This window comes from Amblyomma maculatum, chromosome 2 (genome assembly GCF_055883805.1).
Source record: "Amblyomma maculatum isolate TAMU_Amacu chromosome 2, ASM5588380v1, whole genome shotgun sequence".
Lineage (NCBI taxonomy): Eukaryota > Metazoa > Arthropoda > Arachnida > Ixodida > Ixodidae > Amblyomma > Amblyomma maculatum.
In genome coordinates this window covers 52,099,052-52,126,875 of record NC_139345.1, presented here as the reverse complement: position 1 = coordinate 52,126,875, position 27,824 = coordinate 52,099,052, and the positions used below count along the sequence as shown (strand labels likewise).

At 43.7% G+C, this 27,824-nt stretch overlaps 2 protein-coding genes and 1 pseudogene across 5 annotated transcripts in view; all 3 read left to right on the top strand.

Moving 5' to 3' along the window:
- The window catches only part of LOC146198642 (oxysterol-binding protein-related protein 9-like), a 35,502-nt gene extending 28,454 nt beyond the window's left edge, over nucleotides 1-7,048 (top strand). For both annotated transcript variants that reach the window (XM_084594151.1, XM_084594153.1), the window contains exons 18-20: nucleotides 176-267; nucleotides 3,581-3,716; nucleotides 4,270-7,048. In XM_084594151.1, coding sequence (XP_084450277.1) covers nucleotides 176-267; nucleotides 3,581-3,716; nucleotides 4,270-4,341 — 300 coding nt within the window. In that variant the 3' untranslated portion in view covers nucleotides 4,342-7,048. The remainder of the gene's footprint in view (nucleotides 1-175; nucleotides 268-3,580; nucleotides 3,717-4,269) is intronic.
- A 2,614-nt stretch (nucleotides 7,049-9,662) lies between these two features.
- On the top strand, nucleotides 9,663-27,124 carry LOC146198640 (pyroglutamyl-peptidase 1-like). Of its 3 annotated transcripts, none has more exons than XM_084594156.1 (6): nucleotides 9,663-9,770; nucleotides 10,038-10,079; nucleotides 10,633-10,799; nucleotides 11,061-11,171; nucleotides 14,286-14,413; nucleotides 26,994-27,124. In XM_084594156.1, exons 1-6 carry the CDS (start codon nucleotides 9,713-9,715, stop codon nucleotides 27,007-27,009), a joined length of 522 nt encoding a protein of 173 aa, XP_084450282.1. In that variant the 5' UTR covers nucleotides 9,663-9,712; the 3' UTR covers nucleotides 27,010-27,124. The 3 variants fall into 3 exon arrangements, with proteins under 3 accessions (XP_084450282.1, XP_084450281.1, XP_084450280.1); XM_084594155.1 differs by having other exon boundaries at nucleotides 26,539-27,110; XM_084594154.1 differs by lacking the exon at nucleotides 26,994-27,124 and adding an exon at nucleotides 16,315-19,909.
- On the top strand, nucleotides 20,698-26,543 carry LOC146198641 (uncharacterized; annotated as a pseudogene).
- Nucleotides 27,125-27,824: the final 700 nt, after the last annotated feature.

Below are 27,824 nucleotides of genomic sequence, written 5' to 3'. Positions count from 1 at the left end.
TTTAGGCCAGCCGAATCACAGCATTAGATTATAACGCGAGGGTAGACATTGAGAGCCAAAAATCATGAAAAATCTCGCGTTACATTCGAGTAAATACTGTACTGTTAGTGTCAGTTTCACAGTGCAGAATCTGCTTGTGCTAAATGCATGGCGACACATCGTCCCAACTTCTCAGGATCAAGCGGTGTTCGTGGACACGACAACCCTGGCGACGACGAAGAAAGTTGTGCAGCCCATTCAGCAGCAAGAGAGCTTTGAGTCTCGCAGGTCAGCCGTTATTCTTCTGTTCCTTGTTACTTTGTGGGCATCTCACTTGTTTCCTCATCATCACTGAATATCTATTATTGCAGTCAGGTACTAACATAAACTTCAAAACAGCTCCTCTTGCCTCTACAGAAACTATGCCACTTGTCATGGCTAGACGTTAGATACTTTTGTCTGTGCAAATATCATTTTAACTGCAGTGCTATTGTTCTAACAGTGCTTGCTAGAATGCCGTGGTGTTTTGCCCTCATCTTATTAATGGGGTCTGTGAGTACTGAGCAATGGTGCTGTTTTTAAAAGGAATTTAATTTACCGTGAAAACCCGCATTTAATACGAGGTTTTATTCCCAGTTTACTTGCCAGATTTCTGCCTCGTACTATATGCTTATCCCAAATCTGCAGTTCAAGCCTCGCTCATCGCTATCAGCATCAGGCTCCCAGCGAGAGGAAGTGCTGTTTAGTGATGGCGTCGGCTGCCTTTTCGGTGATTTCGGTTTCACCACCCTAACTCCGCGATTTTCGCAACCAGAGTGCACGCCCGCTACACGCACACAACTGGAAAGAGGTCGATCGCACCTCACACGATGTAGAGATGGCGAAAGGATCACTCGGCATGGTGCACGGGTTTCTCACGGGCCTTTCCAGCCATGATGGCCATGCCCTACAGCCGAATTGTAAGCGCTTCACCAGTATTCCTAAAAAGCGCTTTGGTCGTGCTTTCGAGCAAATTTTTATTTAGGTATTTATTTGTACTTACTGCAGCCCCTGCTGGGGCTATGAAGGAGTGGGGTCAAGAAATATGCATACTAATGTGGCAAGTTACAAAACAAACTTAACATGTTTACGCACATGGTGAATATAGTATGGTGTGGGCGCTGTGGAAAAAGAAAATTAACCAATACACAATAGGTGTTAGACAAAAAAAAAAAATTAAATTAGAAAAAAAAAATTTAAAAAGAATCATGTGATATCAGTGGCTGATAAAAATGTGCACAATGGAAGAGACTGTGTTATGGCAGGAATTGTGTTCAAATGTTCAGTTGTCCGGACGAAAAAGCTTTGTTTGAAATTATCAGTACGGGCGAAGCATGGCTTTAGATTAAAGCTATGCGGACTCCTGGACGGTCGGGGAATATAAAGGGTTGCTCCATACTCTTCAGTATATACATACCAACACAACGCGGGGTGAAAATATGAACTTGTAGAAAGATTTGGCAGATGGCGCAACCTGTCCAAGCGCGCCAGCTTCGTGTTCAGGCGCGAAGTTTTGAATGCACGACAGAGAACTTACCGGTACGTTCGTGACAGCGAAAGGGTTGCATAGTAGACTTGAAGTTAGTGCAATGTCAAAAGTTTTAGAAAAATCTACAAATATAGCATCCACCTGGGCTCCAATATCCAAAGTACAGGAAAACCCGGCCACTCACTCCTATTCACACTCATGGCCACCCCATTCAAGGCCACTCACTCACATTCACGACCACTGCGTGAGTGTAAGTGAGGCGATATGAGTGCATCATGAGTTAGTGTACCGACCTATCTATTCAACATCGCAAAGGCAGAAGTGTAACTCACTCACCCACTTTACATGCTGTACGCAAGCCCAGGAGGGTGGCAGTGTGCCCTCTCTCTACTCCTTGCTGAAGCAGGAGGGGGAGCAGGTTATTTGACTTTGTTTCAAGTGAACCGGGCGCAGCTCGTGGCCCTTTTAGAGATGTTTCATCCTGCTTTCGATGCTGCCAGGACACCTCTCAGCGACACTTCCACAGCTGTGCATCATACTGAAACCTGTCATCACACGCTTTTTCTACAGCGGCCCTATTGTGTGTCAGCGGTAGAGCATCGCGGAATCAATGGACAAGGACATGCTACATTGTGGTGTCATCCACCCGTCTCAAAGTGCTATAATGCTGAAAACTTGTCTGAATTCATGTTGAAAATGAGACATCTTGTTACATTCCAAACATTCTATTACTGCATTTAATCAAATCTAGCCAGGACTGTTTATTTTTTTTAATTGTTTACGAACAGGTGAAATTAAGAACTGCTGGGTATGAGAATCAGCGTTTTACCATGATATTATGTTGCGTGACTAATGGGAGAAAACTTCCGTCCTACATGATACTCAAGCAGAAGACGCTTCCAGCCATAGAGGTTTCCAGGGGTGGAAGCGCTGCTCCATTTTCTCCATTCTGTTTCAAATTGCTTTTCCTGCTCGAAAGCCAAATATTGCTCCAAAATTGCTCCAAACAGCTGCCACAAGGATTTGCTATCGGGTGTAGCTGAACATGGGAATGATGGCAGTGCACCAGTGCCACAGGTGTAACACTTATTGCGCTGAGCTTAATACCAATAAAATTTTCGGAACCGACGGGAGCTTGGAGCGTATAAATATTTGGTCGCAAGTAAACTTAATACAGGCCACAAGCAATTGAAGGGAATCACGAAAAAATGTTGCATGTGACATAGCACCTCCTCCCAGTCTTTTGCATCGCCGGTGGAGAGAGCTGTATTAATATATAATGTACAAAATGTTAATGTACTGCAAAGTATACTATCTCACTTTGCAGTTATGTTTTGTATGCAAGTTCAAAACAGCAGTGAAATTCTGGCTATTCTTTAATTTCTTTTTTAGTGAACCACTCACTGTTCACTGAACCCTTTAGACAAGTTGCGTTCATCTGCATGTTTCTAATAGTAAAAATTGCCTGGGATGAGCTCAACACTAATTTTATCATCAACCAGATATTTTTCCTTTTCCTGAGCATTCAACCCCTGAAAAGTGAAACAGTGGGCAAGATTAAAGATTGTACCCATTAAGAAATAAGTGGGTACTGAGGTGAATGCTCAAATCTCAAAGCCACTGCTGTGATAATTTTTGCCTTGTTCCTAGAGACATGAACAAACTTTGTCCGTGTTTTGTTGTACTTTGGGTACGTGGCAGCCTGTATTCTATAGGGCAGCGGAGCCATAAGTGAGCCTATTCTTGCGAGAAAGTGTTTTGAAGTTTGTACCACAGTAAAAAAGAAAATGCCATTTTTTATCAGGATTTAGGGTAAAAGTGCGGCTCAGGATAACCAACTCAGGGTTGAAGATTAGGTCTGTATTTATTATTTTTGCAAGTTGAACTTATTCCGGTGCAAGTATTGACAATCACGTGCTTTGTTGTATTCCTACTTATTCTTGAAAATATATGCTTAATTTTGCTTCCAGCTCGTACTTTTACCAGAGTAGTTCACTTTTCCTGCATACTCAGAGCAGCAGTACAGTAAAGATGTGCTTTTCCAAAAATTATTCTTTTTTTCTTCTAAATTAGGCTATGGAAGGAAGTCACCTTAGCCTTGAAAAACAAGGATGTCAACAAGGCAACAAGCAGCAAGACGTTCCTTGAAGAGCAGCAGCGAAGGGAAGCCAGTGAACGACTGCAAAGTGGCCAAACATGGAAGACAAGAGTAGGCACATTTTCTCTGTAGTGCTTCTTCCAGGGCACCATCATGCCTGCGCTAGTGCAGACTACAATGTACTTGCGGTGTTTAGAAGACATCGTGTGCACATCTTGTGCTACACTTCACTTTCCACAGACTAATACAAGGCATGCATGTTCTAAGAGCACCTGCTAGTTAATCTGGGGCTTTCCTGGGTTGCACTCTGACCGGACTCAGCATTACAGCATGCTTTGTTGCAGTGCATTATTGCAGCCAACATTACCGAGAAAGGAAAAAAACATGGGCAAGGCAAAGAAACACTGTTAATTATAATTGTAGACAAATTCCTTCAGAGGTACAGGTGTTAAGACATGCATTTGTATTCCATCAGTCACATTCCGGCAATGCGGAGTGCACTCCCATCACTATGCTCTGCCTTTTCTTTGTCATGAGAGGAACAAATTACAAGGTCTGAGACCATAATTCAGCAGTGCAACCCTGTCACCATGCAGCACCGTTGCCTTTGAGGCAGTACCTCAGTAACTGAAGTGCATCGCCTCCTTGTGTTTCCCACTGACAGGTCTTTCACATGGAAGGGGAGCACTGGGCTTACGACCACTCACTCCAGAAGCGCATGGGCAAAAGGAACTGAAGACTACTGCCACCGTCCACGCGTCAACTCTTGGGAGACGCTACCTCACCGAGATGCACAGCCGGCGAGCCAGGCCGAAGCGGACGGGAGGGCACGGGGGATCCAGACTACTCCGTCGTTCCAGCTGGCAGCGTGCTCGCCGGAGCCAGCCTCCTATCACTATGCATTCCAACCGGAGTGCCTCTCTCATTCTGGACTGAGCGCCTGGCCAACCACTCACCCGGGCCATAGGTTTTTCTCCAAGGAACAAGCTGTGTGTGGGCCATGCCTCGAGGGTCCAGGCGTTCTGCTAGGTGCTTCAACAGCACTGCAGCAGCAGCAGCAGCAGCAGCAGCCGACGCAAGCGTGCCGCATTCTGCTCTGACATACTCCACTAGTCGTGCCCACTGTGGAAGAGCAAGGTGCTGCCGACATATACATACATATATAAATATATATATATATATATATATGGTTACGTATACTACACTTGCTCACCAGAGCTGGAACAGTGAAGAGAAATTCTCCACCAAATACAGAGGGAGGGCAGGTGCCACCAAGCCCCCTCCACGTCAAGCAATAAAAGCGTGGCCTTTGTCTTAGGGGAGCACGCCCTCCGATCATCTCGTAAACGTGATGTGTAAAGACTGGTTTCTGTGCTTTCTTCTGTATGCATATTTGGACACCTGTACAGACAGCGCAGTGACTGTGCAATACTACTGTATTTACAGTAGAACCTCGTTGATACTTTCCAGGTTCATACGATTTCCTGTTTCATATGACGAAAATCGCGGGCAATCTAAAATCTCCCATAGATTTACACTATTTTTATCTTGGTTAATATTATGGTTAATATGTTCCCGGATACGTTTGGCATTTTGACACATTTTAGTCGGGTAATACATTTTGCGATCAACTGGATGTGAGATAACGCGCACTCGCGGCACGAAAAACTGATCAGTGATGTTTACCTACCATAGTTGCTTTCCTGCATGCTGAGGTGCAAAGAGGCGAAGCATCAAAGAAAGCCAACAACATGCGAGGCGCCTGATCGTGCGGAAACATGACCATGAGGAGAAACAAGGTGGCTTCTTTGCGGTGCCTTAGGGGCATAGGGGTGAAGCATTTGAGAACTACAACTATTCGCTTGCATGCGAGCAGGTGTCTGGGGGTGCAGCATAAAAAAAGCGCCGATCTGTCATTGCGGCAGCTTCTCCACACGTCACTGGTGTAAGCGGTCGAAGCATCTAAGCAGCCAAGGAAGCGATGCCCACTCATCATTGCCTTCTGCGAACCACATTTGTTACTAAATCTATTCCGCGCTTAAGACAATGCAAATATGGACTGAATTCTGCGAGAGCTAAAACGAAGGAGCTGTTCATACTTAGTGTGTATATGCTAATCGACACTTTTATGCAGTGAAAGTCTCAATATTAAATGCCTTTGTACCTCATTCCACAGTTAAATTTTTCAAAATCGCACAGTTCAGATCATACGTGTTCCCAGATGAGTGTTTTCCCCGCATTTTTTTAAGCAATCATTGCAATTTTACTGTGCTCGCATAATGAACACACTTTTCATTAAAAATTGATAAGTGTGTCCGTATGTCAGGGTAACGGTAATTAGCAAAACTTCCTATTCTGAAAACAAAAGCAGGTGCATTTGTTATGCAAGTACATTTATTACTATGGTAAAGAAGCTGCGGCACGTTTGAGGACTCTGTTTTAATATGTTATATGTCGCAGCTTAAAAAAAAGTGGTTTTTATGTTTTGTGTAATTATGGGACACCACTTTCCTTGTTGACACTAAAAATAGTTGTGAAAGGCAGTTGGAGTGTTACAAAAACCTGTCTGAACATGGTGAAGGAGGGTTTTGCAGGGCTCTTGGCATTTACCTTTACTGCATGCAAAAGCCTTTCAAGAAATAGGTGACACTCCTATGTTCTTCAACATTAGAGGGCACAGCCAAAAATTTCAAGGGCTTAGTGGCTTGTTGCTCAAGGTTAGTGGAGTAATGGAGTGAATCCTTGATAAAAAAAAAAGGCAAATTTAGCAGGGGATGGCTGCATGTCTGGTAGCCAAGTGGAATTTGGAAGCTTGCAGGGATAGTGTTGCTGCAGCCGATACAAGACTACTCATTGGAGAGCAAAGGTAGAGTCCATCAGTGGGCATAGCACACCAGATGATTGCTACTTTTTAGTCATTATATAATAACTACTGTATGGGATAATTCACATCCACATATGAAAAAATATTTAAATATAGTCTTCAGAAGTCCTGCTAAAGTGCTAAACTTGAAGCCTGAAAACAATGAAAATTGCTGTTCTGAAAAAAGGAAAAAGTGCAATGAATCATACTTCCAGTGCATACCCAAGAAGACAAAGAGGGTGAAAGAATGGCACCATTGTAGAAAATTATGGAATATCTTGATCACCTTGGGCTCCTGTAACTTGAGGCACCTGCATATTTTCATATCAGCTTGTCCTTTCCTTACAGCATCTGAATTCCGGCCATACAAAGCATTAGCAGTGAGCCAGGATAGTCTGCTTTTTCTTGTTGGAGCCAGGCAGGTTAGGTTGAGCTTGCTGCTGGTAAACATGCGCGAGGGTGATTCTCGGTGCCCAGTTTGCATGTTCTGCAGTGCCAAAATGCTATTGTGGCAGCATCGGCAACATGCATGTGCAAATCCAAAGACATCTTCTGGAGAAATGAAAATTTTTGCCTTCCATTGTATGTCTTGTGGACCTCGCTTTGTTGCGTGGGCTCTTCTGCAGCATTGCAAGACATTTAGGTCTCAACGACTGCCACTATTTGCAACACGTGTTGCAGTAATGTTTATCCATCATACTTTTGTACTTAATGCTCGCCATCAGTCCAAGGTAAGGCAGGTTTGGTTGCTAGTAGAAACTAACTTCATGGTGCTACAGCAGCCTTATTGGTGAGGCTCAGAAAATAAAGCGATACAGCTTTACTTTCTGAGCTTTGAAGTGTCTAACTGCGAACTTGAACACCGCTGTAAAGCGCTAGGCTATGCACCATCTCCTAGACAAACAATATCGGCTTAAGTAGGTTTTTTCGCTGCATGTAAGGGTATCAACAACTTTTAAAGCTGTAACAAGGTACCATCAATTGGAAGCGTTATGAATGGTACTGAAGTGTCCTGTCTTGGTTTTCGCGATGTTATGTGTCAGTCTTATTGCTGCCAACAGCTCTCCACACCACAGCACGAGAACAGTCTCTAGAACAGTTTTATTTCTTTTTTTCTTGCAGCCTGATTATATGAGGTTGGCATTTTCTTTCTTTTCTGCAGGGGCAACTCGTAATACAATCATATGTGTGTTAACTACTGCCACGTGAGCTACTCATCTGAAAAAGTACGAAGATAAACTCGACATCATTTTGACCACTTGAGGACATCGTATATTTATTGAAAAAAAGCTGTAAATTGCGTTCTGAAAGAAACACCATAAAAGGTCCATCGAATCTTTTAAAAAATAAACAAAAAACATCTTACTCGTTATAGTACACAGACCTAAAAGTATCAACGTCTCGCTTTTTTTCGCCTAGCACTCTGGCTAGTCGTAAAGCAAAGCATTTACAGCACATAGTCTCTTATTGTGCTAATTTATCTTTCTTAGCCCTAGTCTGACACTGATCTATTGCTTCTTTTTTTCTCTCATACTTGGGCAAAAACTTTCTTCATGCACCATTCAAAATGCTCTATACAATTAGCATATGGTCAGATTATCAAACTTTTTCTCCATGGAGGCTGACAAGTGATTTCACAGTCAAAAGAGAACTTGTTGCAGAAATTTAATCCTTTTTCTGCATGGTGATCAATTGCAGGATTATTGCATGCCTTGTTTCTTTCCATTGCCCTCCAATAATTTAATAAAGTAATAGATGTGCTAATTTAAGTGCAGGTGCTGTCAAAACTAAATGGAATACAATGTCAAAGTGAGTTGCTTCGTCCCTCATTTCATGCATACAGTATACTTGAACATATGCCTAATTATTGTGACTGCAGATCGCACAGTGCACCAATATTATCTGACCATTATGCTTTGGATTCAGTGAAATATAATTGTTTTTGACAAAGGCGCATTCTGTTTAAATTTGACAGTGCCTGTACATTTGTTCATTAATTTTTGCTGCTCAGCTGAAAGTTGCCTGCTCTTGAGTTGTAACTAGACATATGTCAAGATCAGGGTCTTGCCATTGTTTTCTGGCCTTTGAGCTCAGTTTCTCTGCACATTATACCTGGAATTTTCATGATGACCATTGGTCAGGGCTTCTTTTTGATTGGCTAACCTAAGCTTACTATCTTCAACAAGGCACAAACATGGTTAAATAGCAAATTATTTATTTTTCTCAAAGGTCCCCGAGTGTGGGCATGACGGTTATAGGATGATGGCCTCATTGATGTCCTCGAAAATTATATGCTAAATGAGATATGCACGGCGTCCAGTAATGACAGACCATTCCAATCCTGAAATTACTACGAAAATGCAGGTCAATTTTCGCTGCGGGAGCATAGTTGCTTATTCAGTTGCAGTCCCCAAGTGCGAATGCTAAAACCTATACTGTATATACGTGTCTAAAATTAATTTGAAATTTTTCTTTGCGCTTCCAGCTTAGGTTGTCTCAAGATTTTAAGGCATAATCATGATCACCGTTTGGTTTTGTGTGACTTTCCTTAACTTTTCTATCACCAGTTTAATTTGAACGCTTTCTTGAAGCATATGCTACACTACGGTGGAACAGCATTTTCACTTGTCTACAGGCCACACAGTAGGATGCACAGCTCTTTTTATGCAGCGAAATATGAAAGCTTCAAATGTGCGCTTGCATGCTGAAAAGCTGGAAAAGTGCAGTTCCTTGTTGTCGTACAAAACCCGGAAGACAGCAAGAAAAGGTTAATGTGCCAAGAAAGGCTGGGATGCTGGCGCGCTGTAGCCGACGACAGACAGCAGATGCGACAGATAGTAGGTTCAGCAACGGTGTGGTAGAGGACACAGATGGCTTCTTAGGTCCTCGTTTACCTTTGCTTAAGTCGAATGCAAATCATGGGTCGTGGGATGGGAATCGTGGGATGGGAGTCGTGGGACGGCCGTATCCTTCGAAACCTGGCGCTATATTGACGATCAGCCTGAAATTGAGTTTTACATTTGAGCTGAAGTTTTGGTACAGATTGAAAGTTCTTAATAACTTCAAAAATGCCGCGCCATACTGATGTTTTCACCCACAGAGATTTTTGCACAGCTTTTGTTTCATTTTTGCGATTGCTTACTATTAATAGTAGCACAGTGCGTAGTTATTTGTGTTTTAATTATGTTCAGCGGTCCTCACTGGTTTCAGAAAAGAAAAGTAGCAGGTTGTAGTAGTAGCAGGAATGCTGTTTTTCAGTTTCGAATGTGCAATGGCGGCGTTAAGCAGTGACTCGCTAAACGGTAAGTTTTTGTGGGCATTACTGGTCGGTTCGGCGGCAACATGCGGTCTCAAGAGCAAAGATTCTAACACCGCAAAGCCGGATGACATTGTGGCAGAACGCAGGGTATTGACCACATGCACGATTTAAAATTTAGTCACACTTGTGGCTTGTATGTCTGACGGGCCGATGCCCTGCTTCACAAGGCACAGCAGTACTAGCAGCACCAACCGCAAAAAAAAAAAGAAAAATAGAAACCGAAATTTTATTGCTCGTTCTCTGTTGCCAGGTGTGTGCCTACCAGAAAGCGAGCCCACCGTTGTGCTTACAGGTGAGCCGTAAATTCACCCCGCGTTCCTGCAAAACTTTGAGCACGTGATGTTTGTTTTCCTAAACGTGCGCATGGAGAGTGAAAGTGGAACCGCAGTGTAGTTGGTGTGCTGAATTTTTCGCTTAATAATAGCGGTACGTTGGGGTAAAAACGCTACTGGCACTAATTTTACTTGCCAGTTATGTCCATTTTGTGACTTCAACGTTCAACATCTAACCTGTTTACCAAAAATAGCAAAATTCATGAGTCTGCCCAAAGAAAATGTATTGCACGATTGCCGTACTTGCATCGATAGGGACTGGTTGCATGTCATGCGATCAGTTGATATTCAGCGCTTTTTTAGCAGTGTGTGACGTCCCGAGGCTCTAGAGGCTTTTTTATCGTTTGGTAAATTCGAGTTGGGAATGCAAATGTGATATTACCAGTGCGCAACTCGAGCCATATCGCCACTGATTCAAGTTCAGTGTTCTTGCTCCCAATTGTATCTTTTGTATCTATTCTTTTCTTCTTCTTTTTTTTTTTTTTTTTTTTTTTTTTTTGTGGACTCTTTTAGGGTTCGGTCTGTTTCGAGAATATGGATACAATTCGAGCAGTGAGGTGGTCAAAGCCCTCGCCAAGAATGGTATCCCAGGGGTAAGGCTCGTGGCGAGAGAGGTACCCGTCGAATACAACACTGTTATGAAGGTCGTGCCCCAGCTGTGGCAGGAATTCAAGCCAGACGTAAGTCTAGCTTAGTGATTGTGTAGCCTTGTATCAATGCTTGTCACTGGCTGTGCATCTCACTTCCTCAAAATTTTTTTATTCTTTTTATCCTGTGCTCTGTGGTGACCAAAGGACAGTTGAATTGCTTTTGCATGGTTCATGTTTGTTTGAGCCTTTTTGTTGCATTTCTTTTTTTTTTTTTTTTCACATGCTAGTTGCATTAATCAGGCTTGTTGCTTGGATGTTTGTCTTCATGAGGAACCATATTTCTTCTTTCAGCTTGTGGTGCACTGTGGAATGAATGCCAGTGCTCAGAACCTGGTTGTTGAGAACCAAGCTAACAATGGCTGCTACTCTGCTGTGGACAACTGCGGCAAAATTCCTGAACAGGTAAAGCACCAGCACTTTGTGAGAGTCCTGTGTTCAGCCCACCAAGCTCCTCAAATAAATTGCAGCAGATTCCTTGAAATTAAAGGGACATTTTTCACTCGCGCTGCACGTTAAAGAACCCCAGGTGGTCGAAATTTCCGGAGTCCTCCACTACGGCGTCTCTCATAGCCTGAGTCGCTTTGGGACGTTAAACACCAAAGCCAAACCAAACCAAGGAAAATGTAGTCTTACACCTAAGGGCTCGATAGAGCTAGGGCCGCTGACCACCTTAAGTTTGAAAATGTGTTCTAACCTAATTGTTGTGATGCATTGCCTTTGAAATACACAGCCACAAACATTTTCTCGGAAGACTCAATAACTGCAGAGTTACAGCCAATAAAATCAATCTACAATGCCATGCTTCTCTCCTTCCCTTCCATATCTGAAGAATTTATCTCTACTGCATAGTTGACTAGCCTCCACAAGAGAAATTCGCCCTTCTCCTCTGCATTTAGCGGAAGACCTGCAGTCTGGTAGAGTGCATCAGATGCCAACATCATAGCCTCGCCCTATTAGCTTTCTTTTTATATTTTTGCTACCTGAGCATTTCCAAAATGGGGGGAAAGGTGACTGGGGACTCCCAGGAGTCCTATTGCTCGAAAATCGATAGAGGAGCTTTTCGCAGCATAGTCAATCGCCCTCTGAGCAGGACGCCTGACTCCTGAGCAGGAGCCCGAGCTCAATGAGTGGCGAAAGTGCAGACACAGAAATCCCTCCGGAAACGCAAGCCTGTGTGTATGTATGTGTGTGTGTGTCAACACGTGTGTGTATGTGCGTGTGTGCCTTCTGTACAGTTTTTTTTTTTTTTTTTTCTCTCTCTGTGTCCATGGTTATGCGTGGTGTACGAGCAGCATAGCACATAAAACACTGTGAAGCATACATGGACCAGGACAAAAAAATAAAACCTTCTTTTTGTGTGCTTTTGTGTTTTGTGCATGTGTGAAAATGAAAGGCATGACAGAAAAGCTTACGCAAGATGAGCAGACAGTGTGACACACTTCACCTGTCAGTCAGAGAGGTCTATCGATGGATGCCTTATCTGTTAGTACGTGATCAACAGGGTTTTATGCGCAGTGTAGACTATGCAGAGGTTTGGGTCTTCAAAAGGAAGCATGAGAGCAATTTGATTTCCATTTTTGCTCCTCTCTAGCACGTGCATTGCTGTGGTATTTTGCAGAGGCTGTCTTCAATATCTGATCAAAGCACTACGCTCGTTTTTTTAACATGTCATAACCTGGTCAATGGCCTTTTAATAAGTAGCATGCATAGCAACACAGCTGGAAGTCTGTATGGGTCGAATTTTAGGGTATGCATTGTCATTTTACCATCGGTTCAATCAGGTAACGACCTGCCATGGTTGCTGAGAGGAATTGACTCCTGATCCCAGAGTGATGCAATTGAATATATTTTCAGCGGAGGAGAAATCCAGAAAAGCCCGTGTGCTGCACAAGAACCCTTGTTGCCTGTATGTAGCTTTGGGACATCAAACCCCACATAGCAAAGAAAACCTCTACGATGTACCGTAACATTTATACAGCCATATCATGTGTAGTTGCTGAGTAAAAGCTGCTATTGCTCCTTAGCAATGTGGCTATGCTTCCTGGCATTCATGAGCCACGCTTATGATTACACACTGCAAGAATACAAGTGAAAGCTGGTGACACCCTTTTGTCACAGGTAGGCAGTCTGACAATATCTGGAGAACCAAAGAAACGAAATGTCCACTTGTTTCATTGGGCAAGCCATGCACATGACTGTGCTCGGTATCTTGGAGTCAACTCATCAGGGAACAATGCCTGCATGCTATACTACAGGATCAGAGCATAAATTTTGGCTAGTGGAAGAGTATGATGAAATCAGTGCAAAGTACACAGAACTCGCAAGACAAGAAGACACCACAAGGCGTGTGATGTCTTCATACTTGTCTTGCGCGTTCCGTCCAGTTCCCACTGTTTTTCACCGTACATGCTACAGCTCTTTACGGCTGGAGTATGTTAGTATGATGGCTTATTCTGTCAGGGCGTCCAGGGCAACTTACGCCTAGACATGCTTCATTTTTCAGTGTTGCAAAACGTGAAGTGCTGTATCAATGGAGTCTATACTGTGAGGCAGAAAATACATAGTTAAACCCTGCCAACAATCCTCCGCATGCATGGTAGTACATTGGTGGTTCGAGTGATCCTTAGAAAGTTTTAATTTGTCATATAAACAGTGGCAGAACTGTAACAAAGCGAAACTTCATCTAACCATCAAACTTTCACCGACCATACAGAAAAAAATTTTGAAATTATGTCTTCAACCCTGCAACACAAACTTGTGTGGTGGTAAAAAGGTAACCTCATTTCCCCAACACATCCTTCGATCCATGTAGCATATGATTTTGGTGTACTAATGAGAGGTAATTTGTTCTGTCTTTCATTTTCCCAAGTTATCTCTTTGCAGTGTTTCTATTTTGGCATTCTTCACCACACGCTAATTTCTAGAAATGTCATTTTTTAGTTTCTCAGGTGCTTGGATGTTCTTTTCATCACTAGCCTATATTTTCTTTTTCTTTCTGCTTTTCCCACTGTGGCCATTACTTTATAATACCACTATATACCCATCATTTTTAACTCGCTGCCCAAGCCTCATTAGGTTATGCTAGATGTCAAAATCAATGTAATCTTTTTTTTTTCTTTTTCTGAAAAACATTATTATCACCATCACATGGCATAACTACCTTTACTTTCTCCCTCTCTCAAAATATATCAGTTGTTTATTGAAATTTGACAGTCTTTGCTTTTTTTACCTTGCAGTTGCTTCCTCTACTGATTGCTGCACTTGTTTGTCTCAGCATTCCTTCAGGAGTAGTACACCTTATTTACTGCATGTGTGCCAACTTGCTCAATTTTTCATTTTGCTTTGCATGCATGAAGAATGCTTGTCACGTCTCTGTAAAGGCACATCATGCGGGTGCCCGGGCTTCGCCTTGGATGCGACTGTTCTGTCCCTGATGCTTATCGCAGAGTTGTTTGCGTTAGGCACGCCAGCTGCATAGGCTGATGGTGGAATTTATTTTCTTTATTATGGCTTTAGGGTCTTTGCTGTGGGGTATCTCCACAAAATGAAAAGCTTCGTACCTGCTTCAACCTTGCTGCACTGACTGAGAAGCTAAAGACAACTGGCTGCCCAGTTCCTGTTGACACTTCGGACGATGCAGGCAGGTAAGCTGTCGTTTAGAGGTGACCTGGCTGGGTACCTTTCTCCTAAGTGTTTCGTGTGGATCTTTTTACAATGATGTTGAGAGGCCTTTGTGACCTTGAGCAGCTGAGGACACCTGCAAAGAGAGGGTTGATGTGTGAAACTTTATCATGCTCTCTCTGCAGTCCAATAAGGCAAGCGATTGAAGGACCACGAAAATGTTTATAGTTGCTTCATTCAACTTGTTACTTCTTAGCTGGTGTACCAGGGTCTTGGGACACGATGAGCCGTAATGTTGTCACCCAGGCAATTTTTTGTTACTTTGAGCTGTTGACACTGCAACCTGCTATGTGGGATGCTTTGGTGACGCTAGGTATTATTAAGGTGGTGCTGCTAAATCATATGAATGCCCTGTTGTGTATATGCTGCTCTTGGTTCTGTCGCGGTGCAGTGAAGCCAGCAGCTGACCAGAGGCTTGCAAAAGCTTTCACGTGATCTAGCTCATTGCTAAAAACCACGCAGAGATAAACTTTGCTCTAACTTTAATTAAGGTAATATTGCACTTATAGTGTACTGTTAATGGCATTATACCGGGATTATGATCGATGATAGCTCCTTCCAAAGCACCGTCCGCTGTGGCTTCGATGTGAAGTGAGCTAGGCCTAGCCGGCACCAAACGAGTGGAACCTGCACCTTGTCACTGCAGAAAGTATGCACAGTGTTTAGTTTCTGCATTACTGATAAGATTATCCGTTGCCACATTTTGCATATCTACTGTATTTCACGTTCCTCCTCAAGTTCTATATATCTGGGAACATCTGTAGTCCATAAAATTAACTCTGTTTGCTTAATAAGCTTCATTCGTCTGCCCAATGGAGAAAGATTGTGTGACAGGAGGTCATTACTAGTGATATTGATGTGCAGTGTTATCGTATATAAACTGATGCTTGCCCATTTTCTTTCCTCACATATTACCTGTCAGAAAGACTTCTGAAAAAAAGACCATTTCTGAAGTACTCGTTACATTCTGTCTTTGGCAATAAATCTATTCATTGCAAAGAATACCTCTTCATTAAACTGTTACGTCAATTACGCTGCGCCACGCGGTGTTGCGCATGTGAAAGTGAAGGTGGACGATTGAGCATATGAAATAGGGGGACGAAGTGGATGCGTGTGGACTTGTTCTGGGACAAGCCTTACCGAGACTGTGCCTGAGGCTTATTGTGCCTAGCTTTCATGCAGCCCCCGTATATTTTGTTGTTGTTACGGGGAAATGGGTTTAATATTTACAAAATATACGGGGGATGCATGAAAGCTAGGCACAGTAAGTCTCAGGCACAGTCTCAGTAAGGCTTGTCCCAGAACGAGTCCATGCGCATCCACTTCGTCCTCCTCTTTCACATGCGCAACCGTCCACCTTCACTTTCACGTGCGCAACACCGTGCGGCGCGGCATAATTGATGTAACAATATAAAAAAGACAGCACTTCACATAGGTACCAAATTTGGAATGAGACAGGATGCCCGCTAATTTATTTTCTGGGGTCTCCATGTGAGGCAATAGTCTTTTTATGATACAATGGACACCCAACTAGCCCAGCATTTTACCTTGACTGCATGACCTCCTCACTTGTTGCTTGAAGAGCAGGAAGAGTAAAAGTAATGCAGTAGTAATCTTATACTAAATAATAAATAAATTTTCTCAAGCAGTTTGAAGCATCTAATTGTAATGGCAATTACATAGAGAGAGATAAAAATATGATCTGCTAACCTAGGGAACACAGGCATACTCAAGTCTCGTCACATACGGTGAGGGGAGACCATGCCTCCCAGCTCATAGCGTGGTTTTAGGAGGGGGCACTCACTATCCATCGCCCTCGACGGCAGATACCATCCCATGTTCATGCTGTCTTTATGTCCTCAAGGTACCTGTGCGAGTTCATCTACTTCACCTCGCTCAGGATCAGCCCTTGGACCGTCTTTATCCACGTGCCGCGCATAGGCGAGCCTTACACCATTGAACAGCTTGCCTGCACTGTCAGCGCTATTGTACTGGCCCTCCTGGAGCAAAAAAGGGACATGGCCAAGTCTGGTAGCAAGCACAACCAGAGCTGTCTTGACCTGGGTCAGGGCCAGAGTAAGAGTGAGGAAAATAAGGTTACTGTGACAAGAAGCAGCGAAAGTAGCTCATCCTAGTGCCACTGCCTGTGCGCAAGAGATGCTGTTGCAAATGCACTTAACCTTGCAGGCATGACCCTGCAATGTAGTAAAGGTATTATGCGTCTTGTTGGATGAGTGTACCCTTTTGTTATAGAAGTTGTGTTGTCTGCTCTTGTGGTAGATGTTGAATCCCATTCTGGAGCATGTCACCCTTGCTGACATGTCTGCATGTCACATGCACTGCTGTGCAGTGCTCTTAAATTCTTTTAGAGAAAAAAATTATTTTGAAGTTTTATTTTTATCTGCAAATGACCAAGTCTATGCTTGCTCAGAATTTTGTGTTTTTAGTAACTAAAAAGTTTTAATACCATCCTCTAGAATGTCTAGTACCTGCTGTACATAAATCTTTGCTCCAGCTGTTTCTTTTAGCTCCTATTTGTTCACCTGCTTGCTTCAGATAAGTGAGCATTGTCTCTCAGACCGTATTTGAAAATTGGAATTGCTGAATTTTTTTAGTAGTCTCTGTTGACTATGGACAGGATGTACACAAAGCTAATCCTCTTTAGCATTCTTGAGTCAGTGCGACTCTGACCAAATTTTGCATGCAATCATAGCCAACAACTTATTTGTCTTTGGAATTGGCCACTCTTTCGAAGCTGACACCTTTACTGCCTTGTTGGGTCAGGCCCTGGAGCCCAGCTCAAAGTAAAGCTTTGGCCAATGTGTTTGCATTTGGTGATCAATGGGTTGTAGCTAATGTTCATGTTGTAGCGACATTTTTTCTATAAGACTGGTGAATTAAGCAGGCCCTAGGTACACATGCGTTTGAGCTCCTGCATGAGGCATTTTGCAGTATTCGCAACGAGAGGTATCATATAAAAAGTAGCAATGGGCCACAGCTGACAGTGTGAGCATGTCAACAAAGGATGTGTGGCTTCATGCTTGTACCCAATTCAGATGCCTGATCTCATGATGTTCTGGCATTACACCTTGAGTGTGCTACAGATTTAATATTTGTGAAAAGTATAGACCTTTGCAATGAGGGCCCCCTGGGCACCCCCATAATGCTCGCTGGGCTGTTGTGTGCACCTAACGTCAGTTCGGTGGAAGCGGCAGCGGAACCGGTTTGCAACAGCCCAGAGAGGAGGTGTTTTGATCTCCTTCTTACCCGGTGCAAAGGTCTATACCTGCATTAGCAACGGCACAGTCTATGTGTATAACCAGTTACACAGAAGAAGCTTGCTCAGTTTACACTGCTTTTTTTTTTCTTTTTCCAAACTGTTTGTATTATCATTGCTGGGCTTATGGATCACTCTCGGAGGGGGCGGGTGACGAGGGGCACAGTCCTATTTAAACAATAGGATAAATGAGGGTCAGTATGTTTTTTCTATGTGAAATTTCTCTCAAGGGACTGCCACCCTCATAGATATACCTCTGCGTGTTATGGGTATTTTGTTGTGAATTTGTTTATTGTATGTTATTTAGTGACCTGCTGCTCTCTGGCATTTTAAACAGTGGTTAATCAAGCAGAAAAGAAAGTGCAGCTTGAGCTATGTTCTTGGACATTTTTGGGAATCCCGTTTAATTTCTTGTATGAGCCACTAGCATAATCAGGCTGTTTTTCATGAAATTGCACCAGTACCACTCCTGAATGTACTAATTCCACCTGGAGACACAGCCACCGCTGAGTTGATGGGGTACGGCCAGAGGCAAACAGTGGCGGCCGTTTGGGCAGGATAACTGCCGTGCTGGCTCAAGGGCTTTGGCATCCATCTGCTGATGCCGGGGGTCATCGTATCGATTCTCTGACACAGTGTACACATCATGCCAAAATGACCATGTGCTACGCGATGGTGTGAGCACCCCCATTAAAGAACCGCAGATGGCGTAAATTAATCTGGGGCCCTCCATAGTGGTGTCCCTTATAGCCCTTTTGTTAATACTGGACGTTAAATCCCGCATACCACATATTCGGGCGCAACAATTCATTTAGAATTGTTGCTAATGTATTTTTTTACATGAAAGTTGCACGTGCAGTGTGCATGCATTTCAAGCTGCTGCCTTTACAGTGTGTTTATTATTATAGCCAAACATTATTAGACATGTAATTATCTATATTTAGTGTGAATACTGAAGCAGAAAAAGCATTTAATGACTTATTTGACTGCCTTCCAGTAAAGTGCAATACTGCAGCCATCTAGTAATTTTTAATGCCAGTATCCTTGGCACATGTGAGCAACATTTGCAGTTGGCCCCTGGACCTTATTGGTGCCTTGCTTCCTGCCTCATGCTGTTAACAGTTAGAGCCTTATTTTCTGACCCCTTATGTTCTTTTTGCAATTTGTGCCATGCCTCAGTCTTGTCTGTTGTTTTCTGTATTGATTGTAGGCCCTCGTTGACGCATTCCTGGCTCATGGGCTCAGAATTGTGAGCAGTAAAAATTTCTTATCGAATAATGTTGCTCTTCTCACAGTTATTGCGATCTCAGGTAATAAAATTGTCAGTAAAAATCATACAAAAAGATTGCAGAAACTGGGTGCCAAGGGAAGACAAGCACAGCTTGGGGTGACAGAAAATTAGGTCGATGGATTAGACTAGGAGGTTTGCAGGGGTCTAGTGGACACGGCTAGCACAGGACCAGATTAATTGGAGGAGTACGAAACAGGCCTTTGCCCTGCTGTGAGTCCAGTCCGGCTGCTGCTGATGATGAGTCGTACAGTGCGTTCAATGCCCATCGGAGCATGCAAAAATATATATATATGTGAGGCTAAGACCATACAGAAGCATCTCGTCTTGATCAAGGCAGTGCTTGTAGACAGCTTTCTGCAGCTCTGCAAAAGAAGCTAGGCAGGAAAGGAAGATGGGTCATTATCCCCGCACCGTTTGGTCACTGACTGGTCGTAGGCAGGAGTGTCCAACTTGGGGCATCTCGATTCAGATGGGAGGATGAGGAAAATTGAAAATTCCAGAAACCTTAAATTCTGAATCAGGTATGCTAGTCCTCACGCAGGTGCAATCGTAAAGCTTGGCTAGGTGGGATTTATGTCTCTGTCAGGTAGTCTTATAGGGAGCTTGCACCAAGCCTGGATAGCTTGCCATGTCAGGGTGTCTAGCAACCAGGAAAACCAAGAATTGTTAGAGAAATTTTATGCACTGGGAAAAATCAGTGAAATGTCAGGGAAATCATCAAATATTTCGCAAAGTCAGCGAAAGTGGCACGGTATAATCTGCAGTGCATTTTCATTTTAAGGTAGCACACAGCAAGTATGTTATTCATGCAGTTGTGTGTGTGTGTGTGTGTGTGTGTGTGTGTGTGTGTGTGTGTGTGTGTGTGTGTGTGTGTGTGTGTGTGTGTGTGTGTGTGTGTGTGTGTGTGTGTGTGCGCGCGCGCGCGTGTGCGTGTGCGCGCGCGCGCGTGTGCGTGTGCTATCTCGCGGCTGCGCCACAAGGCGAGCCGCGATGTATTACTTTGACGCCCAATGCGTGGCTGAGCTGCCAGAATAGAAGAGCTAATACGCACATAAGGTGGGTAGTCAATAAAATGTGCGGAAGCGCTGCGTGAAAGCAGTATGCGACAAAAAGCAGGAATAACCGCGCTAGCAGCGGCCAGCACAAAAGCTATCGGCGATCTGTGCTACTGTAGTGCTGCCTAGTGCGCGCGCCATGGCGAAGCAGATTTACTGGATTGGATTGGCTCGGCTTTTTTTTGGAATGGCTGCTTGCGGTTTCTGAGGCTGGCATCAGTACGCTTTAAACTTTTGACATTCTTAATGGCCATTAACACTAATGGCAGCCTTTTTCACTGTTGTAAATTGCAGAATATGATTAATAAAGCATGAAAAGTTTAACACTACTTACGGGAAAGTACGATAAACATTTTAGCAACGAAACAGGCGTTGCTACTGTAGGTAGCGATTTTTCGGTGTCATTGCGTCTATGGGCCTACACTTTGGGCTCACTGCACCAGTGCGGCTTCGCGCTTGTGGCTGTTCTGCTGTCCTACGTTGAGTTCGTGCTTGAGGCCCCTTCGAGAAAGAGGTCTGCGTAGAGAGACGGTTCTCCGAGTCTGTGCCTTCTGAGCTGAGGGATCTTCGCTTTGCTTCGCACGGAAACCATAAGGTGCAGAGTCACACGTGCTGCGCACGTGTGACTCTGCACCTTACGGTTTCCGTAAACGAAATTATACGTCAGCGGCTTTTCCTGCAGCAAGAAAGTGTTTCCCGAGCCCGTGTTGGTCAGCCGAGCCATATTTGCTGTACTTCTCGCGCTTCGCCGGACATTTTGCTGCCCACGTGCGGTTCTGCGCCGCATGGTTTCCGAAAATAAAACTATACGTCAGCAGCTTTTTCTGCAGCAAGAAAGCGTTCCCAGAGTCTGTGCCTGTTCAGCTGAGTCATATTTGCTGTACTTCTCGCGCTTCACCGGACATATTACGGTGCACATGGAGTTCTGCACCGCATTGTTTCTATAAACGAAACTATACGTCATTGGCTTTGCCTGCAGCAAAAAAGGGTTCCCTGAACCCGTGCTTGGTCAGCTGAGTCATATTTGCTGTACTTCTTGCGCTTCGCCGGACATTTTACGGCACATGTGGGGAAAAAACATGTGAAATTACATGTGTTGGGATGTCGGTGGGAAGAAGGTGGGAAGGTGTTGCTCATTTAATCCAGACTGGACAAACCCGAATATTTCTGAACATGCGAGCTGGATTAAGCCTGTGCAAGGTGACCGTTCTAGTGCGCAGTGCACATTATGTCGCAAAAGTTTTTCTTTGAGCAACGTGGGCAATACGGCGGTCTGCAGTCATGCTTCGAGCAAGAAGCATCTTGCTGCTGTGAAGTTGCTTGCAACCCCCTCCCAAGCAAGAATCTCATCATTTTTCACGAAGGTAACAAATATTTCAGCCAAAGCTACTAATGACTCGGGCTGCACTCCCGTTGATTCTGCACCGGCAATGAAGACATCTATAGGAGGTTTTTTTATTGAAGAACAGTGCGACAAAAGCCAAGATCATTTGGTGCATGAACTCCATTGTGACACACGGGTTGTTTCGTTCCACGGCGGCCTCAGCTGCGCTTTCCCTTGATGTTTCCTTCATGTGAAGTCGCAGCAAAAATGCAGTTAGGGAAGGTCAAAGTAGGTTACTGCCATGGTATTGCCCTCTCTTTTAGAAAGAAGCTGCTTTCAAGCCTTGCTAGTGTGCCATACATTGCTGTTTCGTTCGATGAGTCAGTAAACAAAGTCACTCAGAAGTAGCAGATGGATGTGCTGATCAGGTACTGGGATGATGCTGATGGTGCTGTGAGGTCTCGGTACTTTACCTCATGTTTTTTGGAACACACCTGTTCAGAGGACTTGGCTTCCGCTTTCGGAAATGCGATCCAAGAAATCAATCAGGCGAAAATTCTTCAAGTTCCTGAGGTCGCTCCAAGAACAACTCAGAGAATCTGATGACTGCCATCGCATTATAGACATCGAATCCTGTGGACTGCATGTTATTAATGGTGCTTACAAAGCAGGTTGGAATTTTTTTGTATTTCTTTGCAGCATTTACAACCTCTTCAAATGCGCGCCTGCACGGCGTGCATATTACGCCAGTAGCACAGGAAGCACACTCTTTCCTGTAAACCTTTATTGAGGTGGCTGGAAAATGGCAGAGTGATCTCTAGGGCACTAGTAGTTCTGCCTAAGTTGCTCAGGTTTGTTGAATATTCAGCAAAAGCAAAGAAGCGGCCAGCATGCTCCAGCTGTGGCATTGTTGAGAAGTCAATGGCAGATGAATTATCAGCGAAGCTCTCTTTCATGTTATCAATTGCTGACGAATTGGAGCCGTTTCTAGCTGAATTCCAAGCAGACAAGCTGATGGTTCCTTTCCTGTCAACTTCATTGGAGGGGATCTTGCAGTCACTGCTGGCAAGAATTGCGAGGAAGGAAATTCTAAATGCTGCTGACACACCCTTGAAGTTGCTAAGGATTGATGTAGACAAAACTGAGAACATTGTACCTGTAGCGTCTTTTGATGTCGGGTTTGCCACGAAGAAAGATCTCCGCAAGAAAGACAAACTGTCACTGCTCACCCTCCTGAACTTCAAGAAGGACTACATACTTTTTGTGAAAGCCTGTTTCCAAAAAATCGTGGAGAGGTCACCACTGAAGCAAAAGCTAACGAGAGGTGCAACCTGCTTGGATACAACCTGTGCACATACTCTCAAGGCTGGTGCTAAACGATTGACTTTTGCCATTGAAGTGCTTTCGGAACATCACTGGAGGACAGGCCTAGAAGCAGAGCAGGCCCATCGTTCATATGTCGAGTTATGCTCTCAAGGCTCTGCACAAACTCAGCTGAAACATTTTAGTAGAAATGAACACATGCTAGATGCTTTGTGGTGTGAGCTATGTTCACAAAACCATGAAGAGCTACTTCGATTTGTGAAAATCATCCTGTGCTTGTCCCATGGTAATGCTGCTGTGGAAAGGGGTTTCTCAGTAAACAAAGAGTGTCTGGTTGAAAACCTGAGAGAAGAATCTCTGGTGGCTCAAAGGGTCGTTTATGACACTGTATCAGCAGCAGGTGGGGTTGCCAAGGTAGAAATCACGGACAGGATGATTCAGCAGGTCCGTGGTGCCTATGTTACTCTCAGAGAGGAGATGCAGAGAAGGAAGAAAGAAGAGCTAGAAGCGTCAGATGCTCCGAAGAAAAAGAAGAGGGCAGCTGCCCTTATTAAAGAGCTGGAGGAGAAGAAGCGACGGTTGCTTCATGAGTCGCAGCTTGAGGCTGAAATTCTTCAGGAGAAAATAGATTCCCTTAAGCAGTAAGAGGAAAGGCGTTTTCAATGTGCCATTTCAATAAATGGCTTTTTGTTGTGAGCTATTTGTCTATGCTCATTATCTTCATCAGCTGCGCTTTTGAGCCTGTTCACACGTCAGGGAATTTTAACAAATAATCAGGGATAACCTGGAAAAGTTGGGGATTTTGAAGATAGTGGTTTGCTGGACACCCTGCATGTTGTTATCGCTGGCAACAGCCGACACAGCGCAGCAAGGCTGCAGTGAATTGATCGCGAGTCCCTTGTTTTCAACGGTTTACCAAGCAAGCACGCGGTTACTCATGCGCTGCCCCTACGTGCGTACAAGATGTCGCCAGATGTCGTCAACACTGGGCTCGGAAGATCAGGCTCAGTATGAAGAAAAGGCAAAGCGGTGCGTGATGTGAACCCCTTGACGCTATGCGCGGACGGCTCCACTATGGGTATAGACTAATTGAGGCTGCACATCAACATTCATGAACTACTGAATTCATGAATTCATGACTAGTTCGGTATACTCGCCCGGAATGACATCGATCTCGTGTCTGTTGGTTCGTGCGAGCCATTTGCGTCGAGTTCGCTCAGAGAGCTTGCCTTCTCGCACTCCATCAGGTGTATTCTTGAAATCCTGAACAATGCACAGCCGGCCTGTCCGATTGCGCCAGCATTATCTGTGCGCACGTGACCAGTGCGGGACTGCGTTGTCTGCTAACAGCAACGACAACATGGCGGATTACCCAGCATGCATCGCTTCATGCAAGCTCCCTGTACCTAATATAGTAGCTTACGACTGCATGCTAAAAAGAGTGTGAAATAGCAGAGGCACAGATCAGAGAATTAGATTTTAAGTGAGTTTTAAGTGAGTAGCAAAGCACATGTACACAAACAAGGGGATCTACGGACAGGAGCCGTTAATGCTGTTGCATCATACCCATAAAAGCAGACCTCAAGTTTCGCCCGGTTTTTTTACAAATGGTTATGAGTTTCCTGTTCTACACACATGCTCCGAGGAGCTTGAAATTTTATGGTGTTCTTTTCTTTTTTCTTTAAAAGGTCTGAGCAGTGGAGAGCTTGATCCTATACGTAAAGCAGTGCTTGAAGCCTTGCAATTACGTTTACTATTAGAACCAATAAACACCTACACCCATCGCACTTTCTTTGTCGTGGCTTCACGCTCGTTTACATTGGTGGGTTATCTTCTTAGTGTAGTATGGGTGGCCACTGAGCATTGGAAACCAGTCGTAACTCCTACAGGCAGAGCACCTAAAATTGTGAACGAGACCTAAATACTATTGAAATCTCTCGTATACAAGGCTCTATTTCTACAAATCTTGAAGCAAAAAAATATGGTGATCATTTTTGTTTAGACAGATATTGAGTCAGGCATCCAAAGTGAACATAGGGATCCAGTTTAATGAGCGGCTCCTAGTTTTATGTTAGTTCTGGTATTGCTACAGTGTTTGTCAATTTCTTTTTGCATGTTTTTGCATTCAAAAATGCTTATAATATGTCTATTTTAACAATTTTTGGGGATGAAAATGCAGGGAGTAAAATAGTATGGAGTGGCAATATGGGTATGTGAGGACCTAAAAAATAAAAAAAAAATGCAATTAAATTACCAAGGACAGTTGGATTCGTTTTTTGTGCAGGTCTGGATATGAAAAGCTTAAATGTTGAGAAGTTTTCCCTGCACTGGATCTTAACTTGTGCCTGAAGGGGCTAAGAATTCTATACACGAGGCTTTTGAATGTAGCTGATGGCACTAACAATATGCGCAAATTTTCTGCACGAAGTTGGGAAAACGTTAAGTATGCAATACTACATTGCAACAAACCATCCTGATGGATTTTGATGACCGCATGGATGTGATTGCTGCTTGGGAATGAGCATTGTGAAATATTTAATTAACTTGTGAAATAACATATTGTTAAGTAATGCACATATGAATATATATGCATTGTTTACTTTTATGGTAGATGGACAGCATCGATATTGTGCATTGTTGATTCAGCATAATTTATGTTGGCAAAGGGCTATAGACACCAAATTTTGGTGGCATTTTTCTTCTCTTTAATGATGTGTAAGTCATTCCTGTATATCGATCCGCACGCAATTTTTGCCTACGACCGCTAAATAATTTATAATTGAATTTTCTTTTCTCGTCAGTTTCGGTTTCAGCAGCCAAGAGATAGCTGTGGCGTATCATGTCTTGACGTGCAGCATGAAAAAACAGCGGTATAATCGCTGATTCTTCGATTGTAGTGATTTCTGTTTTTGATGCAGGCTGGCTTTATCATTATAGTGGATCCAAATGACACAGCAATGATGATATCGCTGTATTTTCATTCCTTGCATGACCTAGACTTGACTGTGACATCACAGCCATCGCTCGGCTGTTGAAACCGAAACAGATGAGAAAAGAAATAGAATTATAAATTATTCAGCAGTCGCTGGCGAATATGACGTGGTGATCCGTGTAGAGCAATATCTTAGGCATCATTACGAAGGATAAAGCACGAACTCAAAAGTTGTGTCTATACTCCTTTAAGCTGCAGTCTATTATAGGCTCACTTGACGGCACTTTTACACAAACAAATTTGTAGACATTCGTAGCAGCGTTTGGAGCTGTTGCTAGCACACATGTTGCCATCTGTGCCATTTAAAGTTTTGCCCTTCTATTCAAGAACTAGTTTTGTGTTAGAGAAAAGAAATTGCGTTTTTCTCTTATTTCTCAGTGTTGCTCTCTGGCTGCAAAATGTGAAGCTGCTCTATGACTACCTTTCTGTCTTTTATTAAGTCTTCTCTAAAGTGCTTATAGTCATTTTTTCTGCTGCATGCTTTTTGTTGTTGTTGTTTTAATCTTATTGCCATCTAATATCACCGCATTTCTGCACTCGTGCATCTTGCCTTACCTCTACTCGAGGCAACGGTAGCAAAGTGTTAAGGGCACAAAGTGGCGTTGTTGCAGCAGAAGAAACTTTGCGGCCTGAACAGTTGCACTTTTTGGAAAGAAGCTGGCCATTGGCTATTGGAGAAACATTGGTTGTTTTCAACAGGTCTTCTCTCCGCGGCTGCCAGTTCTCGCAGTTTTTTTTCCTCAATTTAAATATGTCATTAAATGGGCACTGAGGGCACCTTTATTCAATTTTTGCTACAAAAGATGCATGTATTTTTTTTTTCTAGAAGCTTCTATGCTGAAATTTTACCACCACTCGATTCAAAGCTGTGACATCATGACCGGAAAGGACTCGGTGATGACCGTTTTGAACTGAACACTCGGGGATGACTATGTTAAACTGAACAGCATTTTGTCAAGCCTATGCCAGTGATGGCAACACTTGTATTCTTTTTTTTTTCTCAGTTTTTTCTGGTCTTTCAAAGCTTCTATTTTCTGTGAAAGTAGGGCTATTGTTGTTTGGAAGTGACATGTAGGCCAACTTCAGTTTGCGCTATGCATCACTTTAAGGTTTTTTGTCACAGTCAGGACAGCCTGCTTCTTGTGATACTACTATACTGTGCTGCCAAAGCCTTTTTTGTGCACCTAGCCTAGTCTGTTGGTGGTATAGCATATCAAACTATGAATTCTGTGCCACTTGCAAACTATTCCATTGTCATGGACAAATCTTTGTTTTTTTCAGTGTGAACATGTACTGACAAGGTATTTTGCTATGCATTCCTGTTATGTGGAGAAGTCGCTTTAATAAAGTGCTCCCGTCTTGACAGTGCAAGTGTGCAGTCGGTGGTGCTATCTTAATAGCATGCAGTCCGTTTCATGTCTGCTTCATTGGAATGAACAATAGCTTAGGGCTATTTCGAAGTAAAAGGGACGAAATAATTTTTTGTTGTTAGTATTTGTTGCAGTATTAAAATTTACATGAACCAAAAAACATGGAGTGGAGTCAGCCTGATGGGCTCATGGCGAATGCCAGGGGCTCACACTGAGTTATCCCTCTGAGATCGGTATGTCCACATGCATATGTCTGGCAGGCGAGTTGGTGATAGCTCTGGCTACTTAGGTGTCAGCTGCACACTGCCTGAAATTAGGCTAAGCTCCTAAAAATGGTTCAGTGTTGCCACAATCGGGAGTAGGGCAGAGATCTAAGTTGTAGATACCTCAGTGGAGGGACCCGCGACCTGGATTACATCCACATGATCGAATTGATGCACGCATGTAGCACTGCAGATACCCTTAGAGCTAAAAGCTGTTTTAGGAAGCTCCACGCAAGAGGTTGGGTGTAATCACACGTGCAAGCAGATATTTGCTACTGAGGCTAGGTTATAGCGCCTTCCTATTGCTGCGCCGAGAGCGCAGCCATCTCATGGCTGCTGGAAGAAGAAAGACAGCTTTGGCACGTCACGCCAAGGCTGACTGTTCTGTTCTTGCCTAGATCCGTGCCAGCTGTCTCCTCCGCCCCAGAGGTGTTCGACATAGGACTACCAACACGATGACTGATCAAGGCAATACCAGC

Excerpts from the sequence above, each read along its gene's own strand:
- LOC146198640 (XM_084594154.1), top strand. The coding sequence starts at position 9,713 with ATGCTGTTTTTCAGTTTCGAATGTGCAATGGCGGCGTTAAGCAGTGAC. Across the intron at positions 9,771-10,037 it reads AAGCAGTGACTCGCTAAACG|GTGTGTGCCTACCAGAAAGC; the intron begins GTAAGTTTTTGT and ends CTCTGTTGCCAG. Across the intron at positions 10,800-11,060 it reads GGCAGGAATTCAAGCCAGAC|CTTGTGGTGCACTGTGGAAT; the intron begins GTAAGTCTAGCT and ends TTCTTCTTTCAG.